This window comes from Medicago sativa, chromosome 8 (genome assembly GCF_051527215.1).
Source record: "Medicago sativa cultivar Bolivia chromosome 8, Bolivia_mono, whole genome shotgun sequence".
NCBI classification, from domain to species: domain Eukaryota; kingdom Viridiplantae; phylum Streptophyta; class Magnoliopsida; order Fabales; family Fabaceae; genus Medicago; species Medicago sativa.
The window spans coordinates 25893919-25916617 of NC_140756.1; the positions used below are offsets into that span (position 1 = coordinate 25893919).

General features: G+C 34.4%; 1 protein-coding gene across 1 annotated transcript; it reads right to left on the minus strand.

Annotated features, from left to right (window-relative positions):
- Positions 1-7639: 7639 nt before the first annotated feature.
- On the minus strand, positions 7640-14590 carry QUA3 (S-adenosyl-L-methionine-dependent methyltransferases superfamily protein). The gene is made up of 7 exons (XM_085737502.1): positions 14002-14590; positions 11883-12086; positions 10792-11002; positions 10441-10702; positions 9540-9914; positions 9012-9107; positions 7640-8167 (listed from the first exon to the last, which is right to left on the minus strand). The coding sequence occupies exons 1-7, from the start codon at positions 14458-14460 to the stop codon at positions 7960-7962; spliced, it is 1815 nt and encodes a 604-aa protein (XP_085593628.1). The 5' UTR covers positions 14461-14590; the 3' UTR covers positions 7640-7959.
- Positions 14591-22699: the final 8109 nt, after the last annotated feature.

The window sequence follows — 22699 nt, forward strand, 5'->3', positions numbered from 1 at the left end:
CTCCGCTCATCCATTGAATCAAGAAGTGTGTCAAATTTAATATCATAACCTATTATTTTCATTTAAATCATGGTCAAAACTAGAGCCCTTACCTTAAACCTTTTGTTTTTAAGCCAAACTCTAGCAAGAAACTCTAAAGGCTCACACTGAAGGTTGCAAGAGGATTTATATTTGAAGCTTCGATGAAAGAATAATCAGAGAATTAGAATATAAGGAAATGAGGTCGATAAAGAAAGAACTATTTAAAATATTATACCTTTAAAGCTTACACGAAGAGTATAGCTGGGCCAAATCATAAGAAATGATAGACATGGATGGTTTTGTATAGAGTAGCAAGTTACTCGTTTATTAAACGCTTAATAGCAGTTTTAGCCCTTTAAATTTCCCAAAGTTGTGATTTTGACCCTAAGAAGAAAAAAAACTACAAAACCGCCCCCTAAGTTTTGCATCTGTAGCAGTTTTGGCCCCCAAGACCAATTTTGACTCTATATACAATGATGTGGCACCCTAAGTGAGGTGCCACATGTTATCTTTTTTTTTTTTTTTGCCCAAAACTGTTACAGTTGCAAAACTTAGAGGGCGGTTTTGTAGTTTGTTTTTTTAGGGGGCTAAAATCGCAACTTCGTAAAAGTTAGGGGGCGAAAACTGCTATTAAGCCTTTATTAAAATAGAATAGGATTGGTAACCAAAGTATAGAAACAATGGATTTCAATAGTTTTGTAGCCATGAAGATCAAGACATTAGGTAGGCACTTAGTGATGAGAGCAAGCAACAATTTAGTCAAGGTGCATGAGAACGTGTGATAGAAATTGCCATGGTTAACGAGTTGACCATGTGAGTGGTTTAACTTGAGAACATACAATTTTCAAAGGAGAGAGACGTGTAAGGGTCTAATATATATGTTGGCATGAGTTGTCTCCTATGTAAAAGTCAATAATTAGGAGATACACCCTCTGGCCGCAACATGTACAACAATATATATATTAATCAACAAATCATATAAACAAGGTTACGTCTGGCCTCTGGCCGCAACATTCGGTCTATTTCGACCATCAAATCAACAAGGTTACGTCTGCAATGAAGTCAATAAGCAATAGGGTGAGCCCTTGTTTTTGTGAAAGAAAGTAATCATAAAACACTTGTATAGAGCAAGGAAGCTTTTGAAAATTGAGATTGAACATAAAGATTGAAGGAAGAAACTCGCAAATCTAGGAAAATCCTTGATTCATAATGTATTTTCATCAATCATTCTCCCAATGATGGAAGCTCTACACAAAGTTTATCTATTCAAACTAATGTCATGTTTTGATAATCAACTTAATTGAACACTTATAGTATAAGAATTTATCATATAAAGGTCTTATATTTAAGTTATTTATGTAAATAAAGATAAAATGAAGTCAAATTGTGTTCATATAAGCTGAAAAGAGGTTATGGACATGTCATAACTCATAAGCTATTTTTATAAGATCTCTCTCAAAAAGACTAACAAATGCTTATATCAGTAGATAAGTTCAAATAAGTCAATCCAAAAAGACTTGAAGTTGAAAAAATATACTATTAGAGTATAGTAAATAAACCATAGTTAATTGATAACTTAACTATGGTTAGTTGGTTGGTTAGGTTGTTAGGAGTTAGTTAGACTAACTCACGCCCAGGCCCGGCCTGGGGGTGCAAACAGCTCAACAGAGCTGGGCCTCCCCCAGCCATGGGCCTCAATTTTTTTTAATACCCACTAATACTACTGCCCTCCAAATTTTTTTTAATACCCTCAGTCATTCTCTGTCCTCTTGTTTTAGCCTTTTAGGTCTATTAGAATTAGGTCCTCTTGCTTTTGGTGTTAGGTGGGGGTTTCTCATGTATACGGTAGTCATTTTCACCTTTGGGTGTAACGCATATATACGGAACCTTGTATTTATCTTTTAAAAAATATAAATAGAACATTGCTCTTTTAAAAAAAAAAATACGTTTTGATTTTATCACTGGCCTATTTTCATTCCCAGAGCCAAGCCTCCGAATTCTTAGGGACGGCCCTGCTCACGCCTATAAATAACTCTCAACTATTGTACTCTCTTGCATTCATCTTTTATCAAATCTAGTTCATTCTACTATGAGTCTTTATGGATATCTCCCACATGAATACTCTTATACACTATTCCCTGCCGATCACTATGACATTTATCCCTGGGATTCTATGATTCATAACATATACCATTAATATTTAATAATGTAAACATTTAAAAGCATTACACAATACATTTATGTATTATATGAAGCAAAAGTAATCATTAGTTTAAAGTCGTCATATCATTTTTAATGATTATAATTGATTGACAATGTAAAAAATGTTTACATTGATAGTATATTATTTTTTTAAAACATTACATTGACAGTGTATGTACAAATTAAATTCATAAAAAAGTATAATATTAAGTAAAAAGACTAAAACGTACATAACTTAAATGGTCTACCCCCCACTCAAAATAAAAAACCTAAATGGTCCTAAATATGATACAGCATGACTCGTATTAAGAAACAAATTTGAGAAAAGAATAATTTTTTAATAAAAATCATTGCATATATTGTCAAAAATAAAATAAAGAACCATCCAACTACTCAACTCACCATCAAAATATCCAAAAACTCCCTCCTCCAACTACTCAATTCACCATCAAGAAACAATACCTCCTTTAACACCTTGTAGGATGATCTAACCGAGAAAGATCCACCCACATCCGGACTCCACCGCCAAGCATTTGCCTCGTCCATCCCCTCTAACAATTCATTGATTATCCCCGATTCCCAATTAAAGAGATAGTGTAATTTGTAGAATGATCTAAAAAAAATTTGCATTTGAAGAACTATTACTGCTCAGAAAATAGAAATGATTCGTTTATGCCATTCTTTCATTCAATAGGTTGTCAATGACCCACAAATAAAAATGACGTCTTAAACATAGATTCAATACGGAAAAAGACATTTTTATATTTTTGAGCAAATTATACAAACATTTTCTAAGAGATACTTAAATTACATTATTTATCTTTCTTACGCCAAACTATACACTCTCTGTCCAACCCAAATATTCCTGAAATCGAGTCACCAGCATGATCAAATATTCTTGAATCTTTATATGAAAATGCCTCATCCTTTTGGCGGAAGCATGGGTGACAATCTTGGCACTGTAACTAGGTGAGAGAGGATCCCGTGTCCAACATCAACCAATAGTGCATAGGGTTTTCAAGAGCTCCTATACCGATTAACAGGGCCGGACCCTGGGAGGTGCAAAAGGCTCTACTCCAAAATTTGGGGGACCAAAAATTTATTTATTTTAATAACGCATGTGAAGTAAATATATACTATTAACGCAGAAAAACTTCTAGTCATGCAGATACGGCCCAGCTGTATAGCAATCCATGTTGATACTCTCCTCAAGAACTACTTGAGTTCAACTCCCACCCAGGATTCATTATTTTTTTTGTTCAACTCCCACCCAGGATTCATTATTTTTTTTCTTCATTTAATTATGTTTTTTGTTCTTTTTCTTTTGGGACTGTATTATTAACAAACACATTAGAACTTTTTTTTTTTGTACTTTTCATTTATTCATGTTATATTTTTGGCCCATACTTATAGTATAAAATAACAAAAAAGCTCTAACAATAAAATTATAATTATTTTCGTAAAAAATAAAACAAAACAAACGTTATAAACATTTTTTTCTCTTTAAAAAAATTGAGTTTTTTTCCTAGGGGCCTCTCTTTATTTTGAGAACCGAACCACAAATTTCATAGGAACGGCCCTGCTGTAACCATCATATAGTGCAGAGAAGAACACAATTCTTGTATGTTTGAGGAAACAAATATAGTGAAAATTTGAATGTCTAGTTTATTAAGATATTTATATTATATATAAAAAAATTATTTTTTTAATTAAAAATTTGTGAATGTGTTAGAAGCACATATGCATAATGAAAAAAATGCATAATTGAATAAAATTTTGAAAAGAAAAAAAATTTGATTGAGTCAAATTATGTTAACATTTAATTAGATCTTAATTATTCCTACAAAAAATATCAAAAATTAATTAAAAAAATTAAATGAAAAATTAAATATCAGAAATTATGTCAAATAATAATTGTAGTTTGATGAGATATTTATGTCAAATAAAAAAAAATTATAAACATAAATAACTCTATTGAAAATTCAAAAATAAAATTATATTGTTATATAATTAGAGTATAAATGTGTATGTGTTTTTGTTTTTGCAAGCGTATATGTGTGTCTTTTGTTTTAATGGAACAGATCTGTGTAGTGTTTTTTTTTTTTTTATAATATTGTTAGTATGGTATACGCATAATAAATAAAAACAAAAAATCAATCCTTAAAATAAACACAAAATTAAATAATTTTTAAAAAATTATTAACTCAAATTCTTTTATTGTTACCCATGTGTGCATAAAGAAGAAAGAAAGAAAACGAGGTAAATACAAAATAATAGCCGAAGTAAAATACGATATCAATGTAATAATTTCTGACTACGTTTAAATTGTAGTAATGACAAGAATTTCAAATTTGTCCCAACATTAGAACATTACAAACAAAAAATATGATTATTAAGAAAAAAAATATCAATTATTTAATAAAGGACTTGACAATCATTTTATATTTCTAACATATATAGCATTCTTTATCACTTAACATGTGAGACTCCAAGAATCATACTTCATACGTGATAAATTAGGGAGAATGGATTCAGTAGGCATGCATGTAGTTGGTTGGTTGTATTATTTTTTATCGATATGCATATAGTTGGTTAATGATGTTCCCTGGTGATTGATATACATGACTCAATGATCATATTTATTACATGAAAGTGAGATAGAATCAATTGTATATGATTTATCTAATAATCAAAATTAAATTAATATGATATGTTATTTAAGTTTTCATCCTTTCTTTAATTGAAATTTGTAACACTTAAATTTATAAATTAAACGTAAACTTTTATATTTTAAATTTAGTTTAAAATTAAATTCTCAAGAGTACCCTAGTTTTTTTAATCTCTAACTAGAACAATAATTGACATGTTCTACTGACCTTCCGATTAAAATTTCAGATTGCAAGAACCTCCTTCTTGGTTGAATTTTCAAATTTTAAAATATATGATATGATTACCAAAGCTTTTCTCCGGGTTGAATTTCACAAAACTATTAGAAAAATAAAATATAAATATTGCTTAGGAAAAGTTAATAACAAAAAATAATCGTTATCAAATAAGATAACAAAAATTCATATCGATCATATAAAATAATTAAAATTAAAAGCATTCGAACAAAACATTAATCGTTTTTCTCATTCCCTTTTATTTAAACAAGTATTAGGGTCAATTTTTGACCCCAAGTCACTCCTTTTTCTCCTTCCCCTTTATTTAAACAAGTGATTTTCATATCAAATTAAGATTTTCTTTCATGATTTCGTCGTTTTAGTGCGACACTGTTTTGTTTGTCGTCTGTGCGTCGTTGTTTTTTTTCCTTCTTCAAATTAAAATGACTACAAAATGCCTACAAATAATACGATAAAATTAAAATGATTGGAGTTCCCCATGCCTCCGAATCTGCAAGGTTGACATCCAAATCATTGATTGAATATTTGATCTTTCAATAGGAGCCAAATGAACACCGAAACAAACAAGACGAAAAATCAAACAATGCTGCACAAGACGGCGAACAACAAAGCGTTGCACTCACACGACGAAATCACGAAGAAAAAAACATTATATCTATATGAAAATCACTTATTTTTATTGAAATGGAGAGAAAACCTAGATAGAAAACATCCCCTCAATGAAGGAAGTGGAAAAGAACACCTAGTGAGAGAAAACTAGAACCGATTTGTTGGAGAGGAAATAATCTAGCAAACCCAATTCAAAATGCAAACTCAAATAAGTCATTAAATTCATTAAATAACACTGATTTGTTGACCATAATAATAGAGTTATATTATTTTGGAACATTTTGAAAGTTCAATTTCTTAAATTCATATATTTTTTTATCGATTTGTCTTTCTTTTTTTTTTCTTTTAAATTCATCGTTTTTTTATGGATTTGAACTTTCCTCTCTTTTTTTTTTTTATGATTTCTACTCTTTGTTTTGTTTTTTTTCTTTACAGATTCCTTTTTGTTTTGTTTTTTTATGGCCATCCATGTCATCAGTTGTTTTCATAAGTTTCCTATTAAGTTTTTATGAGAGTATTCCAAAAAAAAAAAAAAAAATGTGTTTATGAGAGTAGACAAGTCTAGTTGGTACAAATTCCTTTTTCAAACAACGGTCGATATATCAAAATAGAGATATAAACAATAATAACAATAATGATACCTTCAAAGGAAGGCTAAAGAAGAGAATCCCTAATGTCTTATAGTAACAATATCAAAAACAATAACACCTTTAGCGAGAACGGTAAGACCAACAGTTGCAGATTCAATAATGTCGCCGAGAGAGAGAATTCATGTATTATCCTGAAGTGGTGGTTTGATCCATGGGATAAGAGGTCACTCAACTGTGCATACAGTTCATGCATTTAATTAAGCCAGCCCAATTCTTAAAAGCCCTAAGTGCTTCCATTTTTCTGACATTCTTTTTCCTTAACCTGGCCACTTTGAGCTTTTTATGTGTCTCCATGAACGCTTGCTTGTATCTCCATTTATCAACAGATATTTTCATCTCTATAGATTTCTCTACAACTTGCATCACAACATCAAAGAAACCTCCATTGACCATAACATACAGGAATGCATCAACCTGATTCTGGTCAAATTTGATCCCCTTCGGCCCATCCCTCGCTAACTTTCTCTTAACCTCATTCCATAACATCATTACATCAAAATATTTTTCTGCCGAAACATATCTGTTAATCAGGGACAAGTATGTCTGGTCATTCAGCTCAAATTGTAGGAATGTCATCCTTCTGAAAGTTCTTCTTGCATCTTCTAGCCTTCTGGCTTTACAAAAAGTGTGGATTATAGAATTCCAATCATGAGTACCAACTTCAATACGAGGATCCTCAACCACCTCATCTAAGAAAGCTAACATCAATTCAGGTTGATGATTCTCCATCAAATCTGTCATTATAGTGAAGTAACTCCCTTTCAAATCAAGAACCCTCGCCCCTCTCATGTCCCAAATGGAATACTTCAGCTATTAGAACCCATTAAATGGTTAGGATAATATATCAGGAAAAAAGTTTGGTAAAAATGCGATATATTACTATGATGATAAAACACCATCACAATACTAAAAAAGTAAAGGCCAACAGCCACCATGCAAAAACACCCAGCCAGTTTTCTTTTCCTTAGACCATCAAAAGAAATAAGCTAAGGAGTACTATTAGACATTAGTTGAAGTGAGTGATAATTTGTGAAAGTCTTGATTCAAATCATGGTAACAATGATTATTTATTTAAAAAACCTAAATTACTCGGTTCATATCAAAAGAAACAATCGAGAATCCTCTGAAAAGAATAACGTGAACCTACAACATCGACCTTTAATTTGTTAATTAAGAGTGGATATTGCCCATTTTACACTCTAAAATAAGTTGCTCACTTTAGAAAAGCCGGATTCCAAAAGAACAACCATTAAATAGCCACATTAGAACAATGATTATTCATTTTCAATGAATATAAGTAATTTTATATAAAAGCATTGAATTACAAGTTATCCTTATATATATCTAAGACAAAATATAACTAACATAGGCTTGCACCTTCCATATAAAATAAAACTTGACAAAGTCTTCATATTTTTCCATTTCTCTCATAATATCCTAACCTTACTTTCTCCTTGTATACACAATGAACAAGAAGGGAAACCATATCCCTTTGATGCATATAATAGATAATTCAAAACCACCATCCTCAGAGTCTTATACCTCAATTACACAACTATGTTAGTGGATGAGAATTAGAGAGTCCAGAAGGTCTTGGTCGCAACTAGGATTTTATCGTTGCCTTGTGATCCAGGCTCTTTATCATATATAGTAGATCTCCACCTCACGGCATGAGCAACACGGGCTACTTTGTCAATTACTTCCGGGATATCCCTCACTATAACAGTGCCCTCTGGCCGCAACATTCGGTCTATTTCGACCATCAAATCAACAAGGTTACATCTGCAATCAAGTCAATAAGCAATAGGGTGAGCTCTTGTTTTTGTGAAAGAAAGTAATCATAAAAAACTTGTATAGAGGAAGGAAGCTTTTGAAAATTGAGATTGAACATATAGATTGAAGGAAGAAACTGGTAATCTAGAAAAATCCTTGATTAATAATGTATATCAATCATTCTTCCAGTAATGGAAGCTCTACAAATAATATCTATTCAAACTAATGTCATGTTTTGATAATCAACTTAATTAAACATTTAAAAGTATAAAAATTTATTGTATGAAGTACTTATATACTATAAGTTATTTCTATAAATAAAGATAAAATGAAGTTAAATTGTAACATATAAGCTATAAGCTGTTTTAATAAGTTATTCTGGAGAGCTTATGGAAATGAGTTGAAAACAGCTTATGGACATGCCATAAGCTATTTCTATAAGATCTCTCTCAAAGAAAGTACTTATATCAGTAGATAAGTTCAAATAAGTCAATCCAAAAGGACTCCAAGTTGAAAAAGTATACAGTTAATTTTCATATTAAAATATGAAAATGCCAGCATTTAAAAGCATTAAAATACATTTATATATTATATGAAACAAAAGTGATCATGTTAAAATAAGTCATATATTCAGTGAAGGCATTCATTACAGATCTAACAAGTTAAATTAATAGCCATGAGTTGGTACAGGGACAGGGAGCAATATTTTCCTCAATCTCTTCCCAGTTGTTTGTGCCAAAAATATTTCAAAACAAGCACTGATATTTCCAATTGGTATATACAATCATATCATAATGCTCCCTACGAAATCCTGGACCAAACATCAAATTAGAATTTTATTTAGCATAAATACCTGCTTTTCCCGGAGGTTGTATCCTTTATAAGTGATTCAATGCCGGCCACATGAATCAGGTCATAGGAGCGGGGATATGTGGAGAAAGGTTCACACCTGGGAACAGTAAATAAACAACTTAGATCTGAAATATCAACCTGTTACAAACTGTAATAAATGTGCAGTGGTAAGAAAGGTTTGACCTAAAAACAGAATCCTATCAAAAGTCTAAAACAAGTCAAAGGTGAAGTACTTCCATGTTCATTTGTCTAAAGAAAAGATAACACTAGAAGCAGCGCTATTATTGTGTGATACACTATTTAGTACAAAATATTGTGAACTATCGGGTGCAGCAAGCTTTATAACACTGTAGCGTAGCAGAATTTGAACTAATCACTATTTTCCGCGATCTGCGATTCAAAACACTGCTTTCAATGACCATAAAAAAAAAAAAAAAAAAAAAAGATGGCTACAAATTTGATTAAGGCAAGCCAAAAGGTAAATACAGAAAAACTAATAAAATACTTGAAATGCTAAGCTAAAACCTACCAATCATGATAGACTCCGATAAGACCCCTGTCAAAGATCATGTCAAGAGTGGATGGCTTGCGAGATGGAACTACATTCATTACCCAAACAGGATCAGATTTCAGTGCTGCTGCAAAACCTCCAAAAAATGCATTCATGTCCATGACATTCCGTACGGCCGGAGTCCCCAACTTTATGTTTAGAGAATTCTTATAGTGTGCAACCCTCCTTACCCAACGCCTAGTGTCAGCATCATATACATCAGCAACGTTTTTTAGGAGTGTTGACCTAGGTGGCGGAGCCGTTAGCCTTTCTGGCCACTTGGGAATCGTCCCAACAGCATATTCTCCTTTCACAGAAGATGTCCTACTGGCACATTTCTTCAATTTGAAGTACCTGCAAAATAGATCATATTAATTTTGGAAGTCCCAAGTAACCACCATTAGAAGTAAGTATGTATTAAGTTTTTATATCAAGTCTAATTCATTCTTACAAAACTAGATTGTAAGGTGAGAGATGTTTCCCACTTATAAACACATTTTTAGGCCGTACCTTTTTTCAAATATGTCCCTTAATGTCTAGAACTATTGGGCTTGGTGCAGAGATAGTTTTGTTGGTAGCCTGAATGGATCTTGGATAGGCTTTGATACTATCTTAAAATTTCGGTTTTTCAAATAGATAGGCTCTGTTACTATATTAGGCTTTTGTAGTTGTAAACAAATAACTAATAGGTTTCACCTTAGGGATATTCTTATTAAGTGCATATGATACAGATTTTTTTTTTTTTTTTGAAGGGATGATACATAAATTTTTAGCAAGCATGAACGTTTATATCTTATAAATGTTGGATATGGAATAACATGAAGCAAATATAGTAAGAGGAAAATTGAACTCGCACAAGCAATAGCGTACTGGAAATTACCAAGCGGAATTTGGATCATCTGATTCATCACATAACTCAAGACCAAATTCGTTTTGGTTGGGGAGACACAGATCCCCTGTTGACTTCTTCCAGATGACAGTGTTTCCATCTACGGCAATCAGTTCATAACACAAAGCTCTTGCTACACCCTGGAGATCGGACCACTCTTTGTCTTGTTTAGCCCACTGAACAGGTGGGCCAGATACTACTAGATATCCACCAGGGCGAAGTAACCTATCCACTTCAAGGAAATAAGTTGCATCTGCAAGGCATATTTTTGGCATTAGGTCAGCCATGTCCATTAAGAAATTTGCAAGATATGTAAAAGGAGAGGTGCAACACAGAACTTACTGTAGGCTGTAAATGGAATTAAACAACGAGAGCAATGGACTAAGTCGAAGCCAAATGCAGGAAATGGAAGTCTGCGAGTACCAAGCATGGCAACAAAGGCTGGTATTCCTCTTTCAAGAGCAAATTGTATCTGTGATTTATGTGAATCCCTTGGAGCAAAGGACATAGTTAAAATATTTTGTGATAGTAGAAATCCTCCAAAACTAGCAACCTGTAAATGAGAATTATGTTTCAGTTGCGCATTAAAAAATAATAAATTCTAGATTTAGATATGTTTTTGCCTCCATAATTATCTCTAATTTTGTTTTAGGTCCCTGTATCGACTTTTTAGTCCCTACTCCCTACAAATAACAAAAATGTGTGGTTTTAGTCCCTAATGAGGAACTAAAACTAAAAGCATGTAGTTTTGTAATTTGTAGGGACTAAAATGTGGACACAGGAACTAAAAATAAAAGGGTTAATTATGTTTCTAGTCCCTGTAAAATAGCGACCTTGTAAGTTTAGTCCTTACTTAATTTTAATAGCACTTTTAGTCCCTAATTTTGTTTTTTTGCCCTGAGTATTAGTCCCTACTCAATTCAAATTTGTTTAATTTATGCTTAAACTCTTAAATTTTTGAACAATTTTTTGCAGACATGTTTAGAACATTACTAAAAGTTCCTCCGCAAAAAATTATCGCAAAATTTGATTTCTACATCCAGATTTTATTACTTTTTATCTTTAACTTTTGTCGTTTTAAAAAATTCATATTTAATTCATTTCATGTCTGAAAATTCTAAATTTTAGTAAACGAACCTTTCATAGTGTTCTAATATTGTCTCAAAAAAATCGTTCAAAAATTTAAGAGTTTAAGGATAATTAATCAAACTTTGTTTTAGCAGGGACTAAAATTATAAGTAATTTTTTTTTTATAGGGACTAAAAATGCTATTAAAATTAAGTAAGGACTAAACTTACAAGGTCGCTATTTTATAGGGACTAGAAACATAATTAACCCAAAATAAAATGTGTAAATTTTATAGCGACTAAATCATATTTGACCCTAAATTCTATCTACTAAGGTCTTTAAAGGAAATAGGAAATAGCTCGTACCCCACACCCCATATCAAGAGCAGTCCTCAAAACACCACCATTCATTGGAATGTATTGACCAAGTTTTTCGATATACTGCTCTGCTCCATCTGGAAACATTGTGCCGCCTCCAGGGAATATAAAGTGTGGACCTTCAAGTTTCATCCATCCCTGATGACCTTTCCTGTCAGCAATTTTGTTGTGCGGCATGTTGCTGTGCCATATCTACATAGGATACATTAGAACTTTTAGACTGATGTGGATCACAAAAGACAAACATGAACATTATAAACTATTTTATGAAATATTGTTGAAATGCCTCGTCAAATGTAAATGAGAAATAAGTAAGGTATATAAAGAAAGAATGTAAACAGAGGATATTCAATTACTCAGGATCCATTAAAGCTACTAGCTATTCAGGGCCCTGTATTGGTAATTTGGGGCCTATTTGCTTAAAATATTCATTTTATTCAACCTATCAAAATACCAAACAGAATACAACTTTGTTTTCACCTTTATTCTTCATTATCATGATTTGTATACAAAAATGTAAATTCGTTCAACATTTCCTATACACCTCTTTAAAATCAAAAAACAAAATGAAATTTTTGTAACTAAAAAATGGAAATAACAACAAGAAATGAAAAAATGAAACGTTTCCCGAAACCAAACAAGCCTTGATTTGCTTAACTATTGTTTCTTTTTTCTTCTCCAACTTTTCCTTATTCTTCTATCTCTCTGTCACCCTTTCTCACTTCACAGTCACACTACATTCTAATAGATGCAAGCCTCGTTTAATGACAAATTTAAACATATCATCCAACATAAAGGCCTTTCCCGAAACATATTATTACCCATTCTGGAGACAAATGTTTTTGTCAATTAATCAAAATGCCTTAGGCCCAAGGTTACCCTGACACTTGGCAGCCATATAATTTGAACAAAGCATTCAATCAGATCACCAATTACCTATAAAAGACATTGCATTTAATATAAAAAGGAAAAAACTAGATACTATGAAGTTAAACCCGACAAAGTGCATGTTTGGTATCAGGGTAGTATTACCAAAATTACTGTGGCTTACTGCGATTGTAGTAAACTCAACGTGACACCAAACATGACCTAATAATTACATACTAGAAACTCGCAAACAGATAGTTTCATACCAAACTAAAACCCAAAAGCTTGTATCTTCCAAAACCATATTGAGTAGCTAAACATGAAACACACTAGCTAGCTCCCAAATCCCAATGCGAAAAGCAAGCAAACAAAAGAATTCACTAATTCAACAACATTCCTGAACTTCTTGAGCATCCAAAACAATCTCACCATCCATACCCTATGTAACATCCACACTACATATTGAAGACGAATATGGTGTCAGACATGTGTCCAACACAAAACATGTGATTAAATTCAATCACTTCCACTTTCTTAAGATATGCTTGGATGTAGGATTTTGGTGAAAAAGAGACGGTTTATTTTTACTTTCTAAATTAAGGAAGCTATGAAGGTGTTTCTAAAAATGACTTAAGTGCGATTAAATGTTATAGGATCCCCCTTCATGTTATTTTTCCAATTTTTTTTTTTTTTAAAATTTCAGATATATACCAAGTATAGATTTAACCCTTCAACCCCTCATATCCCATCCAAACCCGCATTCAAACACACCCTTAAATTATTAAAGTGTCGGTGTAGAGTCAAACAGCAACATGTGTTCGACACAGAACAAAACTGCAATTTAAAGTGTTGATATTACACAACATAAAAGTGAGCTACCTATGCAAAAAGCACGCCCAAAGCACCAAAATTCTATCAGACAAACTAAGGAAAGAATTCGGTAATTCACCTACATTCCTACAATACTTGAGCATCAAAAACAGTCTCATCATTCATACCCTGCCATATGCACACTGACACTTCAAATCAAAGATGTATCCGGTACTCGACACGAATCACATATGATTACATTCAAAATAAAAAATCCAAAATTGGTATCCAGTCCAAGGACCGACTAATCCAGGGATCGATTCCACCATTCACTAGCGCGGACAATTAAAACCAATTCAAAGTTGATCATTACATTCAATTACTTTCAAATTTAGAAATCATATTAGTGTCAGTACTTCATAGGTCATACCTTATGCAAACTCTCCGGCCACTGCACAGAAACCTTATAACCACTCGGCGGCGGAACAAGACAAAGAACAGTATTCTCCACAGGCGGACAATGTCTCTCTCTATAATAATTCATCTCTCTACTCAACTGACTATTCAACCTCGGATCCTCACACGGCATATGATCCACAGCATCAGCAGGACAAGCATCAATAACTCTCTGTCCTACTCCTACTTCAATCGCCGCCACCAGACGCAGACGCTGCTGTGGATCAGAGCCTGACATCAGCAGCGTCTGCCTTCCTGAGGCGGCGAGTGAATCACCTAAGGAAGTGAATACTAAAACAAAGAAAAGAAACACTAAGCCGAAGAACGCGGCGGAGATTAAGTCTAGAAGACGCCAGTGGCGAGGGTTGTAGTTGTTGATGATGTTAGTGATTGTGGGGGTGCGTTTAGAAGGTGGGAGGTTCACGTGACCCATTTGATTTGGTTTTTTTGTTAGTGTAAGATGAAGGATCTGAGATTTTGAGAGTGTAAAGTTGTTTTGATTTTTGTGTGCATGTAATTGTAGAAAGGATTTGTTGTTGGTGACAGAGATTAGATTCTGAAGCAAAGTAAGATAATACTCCACTGAGTTTATTAAGAAGTAAATTAGGAATTTGTGTAAAAATTAAGAAGTGTAAAGTGGAGTATTAAATTGTGTTGAATCTGTTGACGGTGTAAAATAATTTTTTCCACTGGTGTGGAAAAAGGAAGAGAAGGGAAGATTCTGTTTGAAGGAAGAGACCGTCAAACCAGCTGTAATTTACGCTACTCCATCGGGGTCGGGGATGTTAGATTATCCAATTAATTTATTTATTTATTTAAGAAAGATTATACATTTAATTATACTTTAATTTTTTATTTGAGGGATTTAATTATACTTTAATTAAATCATTTTTTTAATAAATTCATTTTATTTTTTATCAACTGAAACATCAAATCTACATCAAATCATTTAAGTTAACTTATAGGGTAAATTATTAAAGATATTTTTAAAGATATTTTAGAAAGTAATCTATAAAATGGTCCTCCATCTAATATCGGATATAAAAAAGGATCATGTTAACGGGCATCGGTTAAGTAAACTAAAAAATGAAGTTTTAAAATGAAATTAACACTTTTTATGCTTTTGAAGAGTTGGCAACACAAGTACCAATGTAATTTGAATCTTTAACCAGTGCCCCGGGGGCACCGGTTAACATTACCCTATAAAAACGTCAAACAAAATAAAGTAGTGTTTGATTCAAATTTTTAACAATATTCATCAACTTTCCTTAAAAAAAAAAAAATCATATAGATCAACTTTGTTTGGTTTTTTTTATGTTTAAGACAGGGTATTATCATTCATGAAGTGATTTGATTGAATACATCAGAAAAATAAAATTACACCAATTGTGTATTTACAAATTAAATCATATTTATAATATTTTGGTGTAAATATATTCTCCGCGCGTAACTGCGGAGACTAATCTTTCGAACATTGTTGGAATCAAATAGGCGACAAGTTCTCTCTATGAATTTTAACGCTACTGCATGTTCAAAGCTTAACCAAGGTCCTAGGTTCGAATCCATCCTTATTATGTTAACGAATATTTATTTTATGTACCAAAAAAGAAAGAGCAATTATTTTTCTTGTGTATATATAAAATGAAAAACATCATCTAAAATTCATACATAAACTACTATGTTCTAACTTTTAAGTTTGAACATGAATAAAAGTGTCAAACTTACTTAGGAATATTCACATTGTCGATTGAGCCAGACATGCAGACATGTCAAGTAATATATTATAAATTAAATAATGTTCAATTTTATTTTTTTACTGAAAAATAATGTTCATATAGTTAACACACTAAATATTAATATCATAGTTGTACCAAAAAGAAGATGAAGTATTGTTTAAAAACAAAATAATTATTAAATAGTAAATTATTAATGTATGTTTGGCAATACATGTTTTTAAGCTTATAGTCTATATCATATGTCTTATAAGCTCATTTAGCTAAAAAAAATATTTGTTTGGCATATCAGGTTACTTTCTCATGAGTTTATAACTTATTTATGAGTTTATAGCGGTTTGTGATAAGCTAATTCAAATAGATTATAACTTAGTACACCAAAAAGTTGTTTATAGTTTATAGCTTATCACTTTTTATCTCAATTTTACTCTACAATCTTAATTGAAAAGAATAAATATTAATTAAATGCGTATTTTTTTTATGTTTTTTCATATTTATAAATTACTCCCATCCCTAATTTTATCAAATATTGTAAATCCAATCAACTAGTTTATTCGCTATTAACTATAAGTTAGCTTAAGTTCATGCACCAAGATGGTGATGGAGTGGAAGGAAGTGAATGTGTCTGGAAATTCTAAAATGGGGAAGAGAGGGAAGAAGAAGCAACAGTTTAATGTTCAACATAGGAGAGCTATCTCTTATCAAGATGGTGATGGAGTGGAAGGAAGTGAAGAGGAGGAATTTGAGGTGCGATCTTTGGAAGGTGGCAGCCACTGTAGTTTTCCTGAGCATAGAGGTGGTTCAGGTATTGGTATGCTGCCGCGTGGTCGGCAAGGATCAAAGGGCGATCAGCTGGAGATAAGAGGGTGGGAAGAAGGGTTGACCTTAAAAAAGTTGGCGGCAAAGAAGGAGCTTTCGATTCAAAAAGGTTCCGGGGTCTCTCATTCTATGAAGGAGGGTCCAATTTTAGATAAATTTGTGGCTTTAGAAGAGGTTGCAGTGAAGATTAAGAGTAATAGGGAGGAGGTGAGAAGGTGTCAATGATAGTGACAACCTTCAATATTAGGGGATTAGGTGGGCGGGTAAAGAAAAATAAAATCCGTGAGCTTGTGCGATTAAATAAGGTGGACTTTTTGGCGATTCAAGAAACTAAGTTGGAAGAAATAACCCCGGCTTTGTGTTACTATCTGTGGGGTAGTCAAGATTGTGATTGGGCGTTTAGGCCGTCGGAAGGTAATAGTGGGGGAATTTTATCCATTTGGAGGAATTCAAATGCTATCTTGTTATCTTCTTTTCAAGGGGAAGGTTATGTGGGGGTGAGCTTGGAGTGGGGTGTAGAGAAAAAGAGATGTATTGTTGTAAATGTCTATTCGAAATGTGACTTGGTGGCAAAGAGAAGATTGTGGGAGGCTTTAGTGGAGGAGCGTGTGGGTAGGGGTGAAGAAGCGTGGTGTATTCTTGGTGACTTTAATGTGGTGTGTAGGAGGGATGAGAGGAGGGGGTGAATGAAGAGGCAACAACCGGCCAATTATTGGAGATGTATCTTTTTAACAACTTCATTGGTGAGATGGAACTACAAGATTTGAATGTGTTAGGCCGACGTTTCACTTGGTACCATCCGAATGGGAGATCCATGAGTCGGATAGATAGGGTGCTCATTTCGGAAGAATGGTCTCTTATGTGGGGGGACACTTCTCTTTGGGTGCTTCCGAGGGATGTCTCGGATCATTGTCCTTTGGTGATGAAATATGGTGAGTGGGATTGGGGCCCTAAACCGTTCCGCTTTAATAATTTTTGGCTTCAGAATCGTAATTTCAAAGGGGTGGGTGAGGAGGTGTGGAGGAACCAAGAGGTGAGTGGGTGGATGAGTTTTGTGTTGAAGGAGAAATTGAAAGTGCTCAAGGGTAAAATTAAAGAATGGAATAAGGACGAGTATGGTGGTATGGAGGAAAGGGTGGAAAGGCTAGTAGAGGAAATCAAAGGTCTTGATGAGAGAGGAGAGGAGGGTACCTTGGATGAGGTGGGGGTTTTGCTTCGTAAAACAAAATTTGAAGAGCTTTGGAGACTTCTCAAGGCAAAGGATGCGATTATAGTTCAAAGGTCTCGATCAAAATGGTTAAAGGAGGGAGATGCAAATTCAAGGTTTTTTTTCATAATTGTCTTAAAGTGAGAACGAGTAGAAATTTGATTAAAGCCTTGAAAGATAATGATGGGTGGGTGGTCTCTCCTTCGGATATTCGAAGAAAAGTGGTGAATTATTTTACGAATCATGTGGCTAATGAGAGATGGGATCGGCCTAGATTGGATGGGGTGAGTTTTGCTCAAATTACCGAAGGAGAAAAGGAGGCTCTAGTGGCACCTTTCTCGTTGGACGAGATAGAGGCGGTGGTTAGAGATAGTGATGGTAGTAAGAGTCCCGGTCCGGATGGGTTCAATTTTGCTTTTGTTATAGAGTTTTGGTACTTGATTAAGAATGAGGTTAGAATTATGTTTGATCAATTCCATGCTAATGAGGTGTTACCCAAAGGTATGTTAGTTTATTTTGTGACTTTAATTCCGAAGGTGTCCTCGCCCTTGGAGTTAAAAGATTTTAGGCCAATTTCATTGTTAGGAAGCCTTTATAAGCTCCTAGCCAAGGTGTTAGCTAGGAGATTGGCCGGGGTTATGAATTCGATCATCTCTCCATCTCAATCGGCTTTCCTTAAAGGGAAAAACTTGGTGGATGGAGTGTTGGTGGTGAATGAGTTGGTGGATTATGCTAAGAGAGCGAAGAAGGATTGTTTGATTTTTAAGGTGGATTTCGAAAAAGCGTATGACACGGTGGATTGGGGTTTTTTAGAGTACATGTTGTATCGGGTGGGTATGTGTGATAAGTGGGTGGCTTGGATGAAGGCTTGTGTTTGTGGTGGAACGATGTCTATCCTTGTGAATGGGAGCCCGACGGAAGAAATTAGTATTCATCGTGGTCTAAAGCAAGGGGATCCGTTAGCTCCTTTTTTATTCCTTTTGGTAGCGGAGGGATTTAGTGGATTGATGAGGACGGCGAGGGAGGCTAATTTATTTGAGGGTTTCAAAATCGGGGATAATGGTTTGGTGGTTTCCCATTTACAATATGCCGATGATACTCTTTGTATCGGGAAACCTACGGTGGATAATCTTTGGGCGATGAAATCGATTCTTCGTGGTTTTGAAATGGTATCGGGTCTAAAGATTAATTTTTTGAAGAGTTCGTTGATCGGGGTGAATGTTGGAGAGGAGTTTATGGAGATGGCTTGTATTTTTTTGAATTGTAGTAGGGGGAGTATTCCTTTCAATTATTTGGGGTTGCCGGTTGGAGCAAATGGGAGGAGTATGTCCACATGGGTACCTTTGTTGGAAACTTTAAATAGGAAGTTGAACTCTTGGGGACATAAGTATATTAGTTTTGGTGGGAGAATTGTTCTTTTGAATTCGGTTCTTAATTCGATTCCTATCTTCTATTTGTCTTTTTTAAAGATGCCGGTTAATGTGTGGAGGAAGATGGTTAGAATTCAAAGAGAATTCCTTTGGGGATGGGTGGGAGGAGGGAAGAAGATTAGTTGGGTAAAGTGGGATACTGTTTGTCAAGATAGAGGAAGAGGAGGTTTGGGGGTGAAGGACATTCGGGTGATGAATGTGAGTTTACTAGCCAAGTGGCGTTGGAGGTTGTTGGATGGGGAGAGAACATTGTGGAAGGAGGTCCTTGAGGAGAAGTATGGGCCTTGTGTGGGAAGGATGTTGGAGAGGGATAGTTATGCTTGGTCGAGGCACTCATCATTGTGGTGGAAGGATTTGGTGAGGATAGATGTTGTTGGAGAAAATGGGTGGTTGGAAGCGGTGGTTTCACGTAAGGTAGGCAATGGTATGAATACTAGTTTTTGGAATGTTAAGTGGAGGGGGGGGTCCGGTGTTTTAGGCTTAAATATCCTAGACTTTACATGATTTCTAATCAAAGGGAGGCGAAGGTGGGGGAGGTGGGTGTGGTGTCGGAGGAGGGTAGAGAGTGGTTGTTTAGTTGGAGGAGACGTCTTTTTGTATGGGAGGAGGAGTTGTTGGTGAGTCTTATGGAGGATTTGGAAGGTATGACTTGGTCCCCTAGAGAGGATGAGTGGTGGTGGAATCTAGAAGAGACGGGAGTCTTTACAGTTAAATCGGCGTATGTTTATTTGAGGAGGTTGGTTGATTCGGAGGTGAGGTGGAATGGGGATGAGGAACGGGTGTTTAGGAAGTTGTGGAAGAGTCCGGCTCCGTCGAAAGTTGTGGCGTTTGCGTGGAAGGTGTTGCTTAACCGAGTTCCAACAAAGGCTAATCTTGCCTTGCGGAATGTTTTAGATCCGGGTAATATTTCGCTTTGTGTTTTATGTAATGATGGTGTTGAAACAACGAAGCATCTTTTTTTACATTGTCATGTGGCTAGTACGGTGTGGTTGCGGTTGATGCTTTGGTTGGATTGGGACTTCTTGGTTACTCCAAATCTTTTTGTCCATTGGGAGTGTTGGAGTGGAAGGGGTGGCAATAAAAATAGGTTGAGAGGGTTATTGTTGATTTGGCAAGTTACTTTATGGGTTTTGTGGAAAGTTAGGAATGCCAAGATTTTTAAAGGGTTGAACTATGAGATAGAGGAGATCGTGGAGGAAATTAAGGTGTTATCTTGGCGTTGGGTGTTGGAAAGAATGAAGATTCCGGTGTGTCTATTTTATGAGTGGTGTTGGAATCCTATTTTTTTGCCTCGATAGGGTGTTGTTGCGTGAGTAATTCTGCTGTGGGGCTGCTGTCTGCTGTTCGGTTTTCTGGCAATTTATTGGGTCGGTTTTAGCAGGATTGGTGCATGCTAGTTCCTTGTAGTGCTGCTTGTTGGAGCTGCAGGTTGGCAATGGCAAAGGTCCTCTTGTTGTGCTGTCTGGTTCCTTCAGTTGTTGGTGGTCTTCGGCCAGTAGTGCCCTTAGGTGCAGTTTTGTTGTGGGGCTTAGTGGCTTTGGTGGTTTTTAGTTTTCTTGGGCGCACGTAGTCTTGACGCAGGGGTATGCTTTTGGACTGTAACTGGTATATGTTTGCGTCATTACTCTCGTGTTGGTAGTCCTTTTTTAGGGGTGGTTTTTAAAGGGGTTTTTGATCGAGCCACGTTATATCCGGCAACCGATTTCCCCTTCTTTTTTTTTCTCCACCCAAGCTTATTAGTGCGTCTTGCACGAGCTTGTTGGTTAATAAAATTTTGCCATTTCAAAAAAAAAAAAAAAAAGCTTAAGTTCATGCACTGTAAACTCATCAATTATAAGTTCAGCCATTGTTAACTAACTTATTTACTTTCTCTTCTTTTTATTAAACAGAATTTTAGAATACCTTATCTTAATGAGAAAGTCTTGTGTAGACACAAAATTTAGGCATACACACATAAATCAAAAAAAATTAAAAGATAAATAAAATAGTCACATTAATCAATATCACTTTAATCATTTTTTTTTTTTAGTTTTATGGGTGTGTGCCTAAATGTGAGGTGCTGGTCCTATTACCAAGTAAGAGTTTCTCTATCTTAACACTAAAATAGTATTGACATGCATTTGATTCCATCGCTAGCCAGTGTTGTCCAAGATGTGTTAGCTTAGGCTTTGTTTGCGAGTTTGGAGGGGAAGGAAATGAAAGGCTTTGACGGGTGCAAAATATGAAGAAAAATAGAGAAATCTTACAAATTTTTTAAAATAGTAGTTTTTTAGAGAATGATAAATTAATGCATATGATTACTTTATTTTTAATTTTAAAAATAATATAACAACCTAAATTAAATTTGAAGAATTCTTATTAACCCTCCAAACCCCCCAAAACCCTCATCCAATACGATTTTTTAGTTCCTCCAAATGAGGAGGGTTTTGTATAATGAAGAAAAGTTAACCCCCTAAAGCCCTCCTCTCTCATTTTCCTCTATTTCTTCCACATGCTCATTCCTTTTTTCCCAAGTCTTCCCCTCCCTTCCCCTCCAAACTCGCAAACAAAGCTTTAGTGTAAAGTTGTGGGTTGAGGGTCATCAATGTACGGTTGTGGGTTGAGATTTAATCAATAGAGAAGCAATTTTCAAATGTAAAACATCAGGAAAAGAAGTGATATGGTATTTCAACATGTGCAAAAAAAAAAAAATACATTTTTCCTGTAGATTGTCATTACTACCGAATAATAAGTACTAGTATGAAATGACAAGCAAGGTTGGTTGGATATGGGTTCAAAGAGACCCATTCATGACTTATGGGACTATAATAAGATTGAAGACTCGTTATTATATAAATAAATAAATAACAAATAAAAAACCTTTGGTCACAAATAACAAATAAAAAACCTCTCCAAAAACAAAAAAAAAAAACAAAAAAGACTCATTTTCATCTGTTTGGTTTGGTCGGTCGGTTGGGTGAGGGATCGAACGAGTTGGTACATGTGTGGGTCACGACTGAATGAGTATTTTAGGCCAGAACAAGAAAAAATTACCAATTTTTTATGCAAAGTTGGGTATTGTTCCATCATATATTTGTGTGTTTTATTTACAGGTTGAGTTAAATTTGAATATTAATGGGTTGAGTTACGTGAATCTGAACCAACCCACAAAATTTCAATATTTGTAACCCCAACCTATTAGCACTTGGCTTCCTACATGTTATGTTAAAACGGTTTTTCTAGAACATGGTTTGGTAGCCTCTGAGCACATCAACTAATTTGATACGCAATTACGCGTCATGAATTAAATCATTCTCAATCAAGACATGATGATTGTGTGGAATATGCTACTGACATTGATCATTTTATCACTAGAGACAGAATGAGTAGTTAGTTGTTACGTTAATATTTACTCATTTATTCGGATTTGATCTCAAGACCTGATATCACTCTTTTGCAGGTTTGAGCTATTCATATCGACGTGGACAGACTATCATGAGATTT

Bases quoted from the DNA above. Each gene is read 5' to 3' on its own strand.
- QUA3 (XM_085737502.1), bottom strand. From the start codon at position 14,460: ATGGGTCACGTGAACCTCCCACCTTCTAAACGCACCCCCACAATCACT. The intron at 10,703-10,791 runs GTAAGTTCTGTG...TATGCCTTGCAG, and splicing joins AATTCCATTTACAGCCTACA to ATGCAACTTATTTCCTTGAA. The intron at 9,108-9,539 runs GTAGGTTTTAGC...TACTGTTCCCAG, and splicing joins ATCGGAGTCTATCATGATTG to GTGTGAACCTTTCTCCACAT.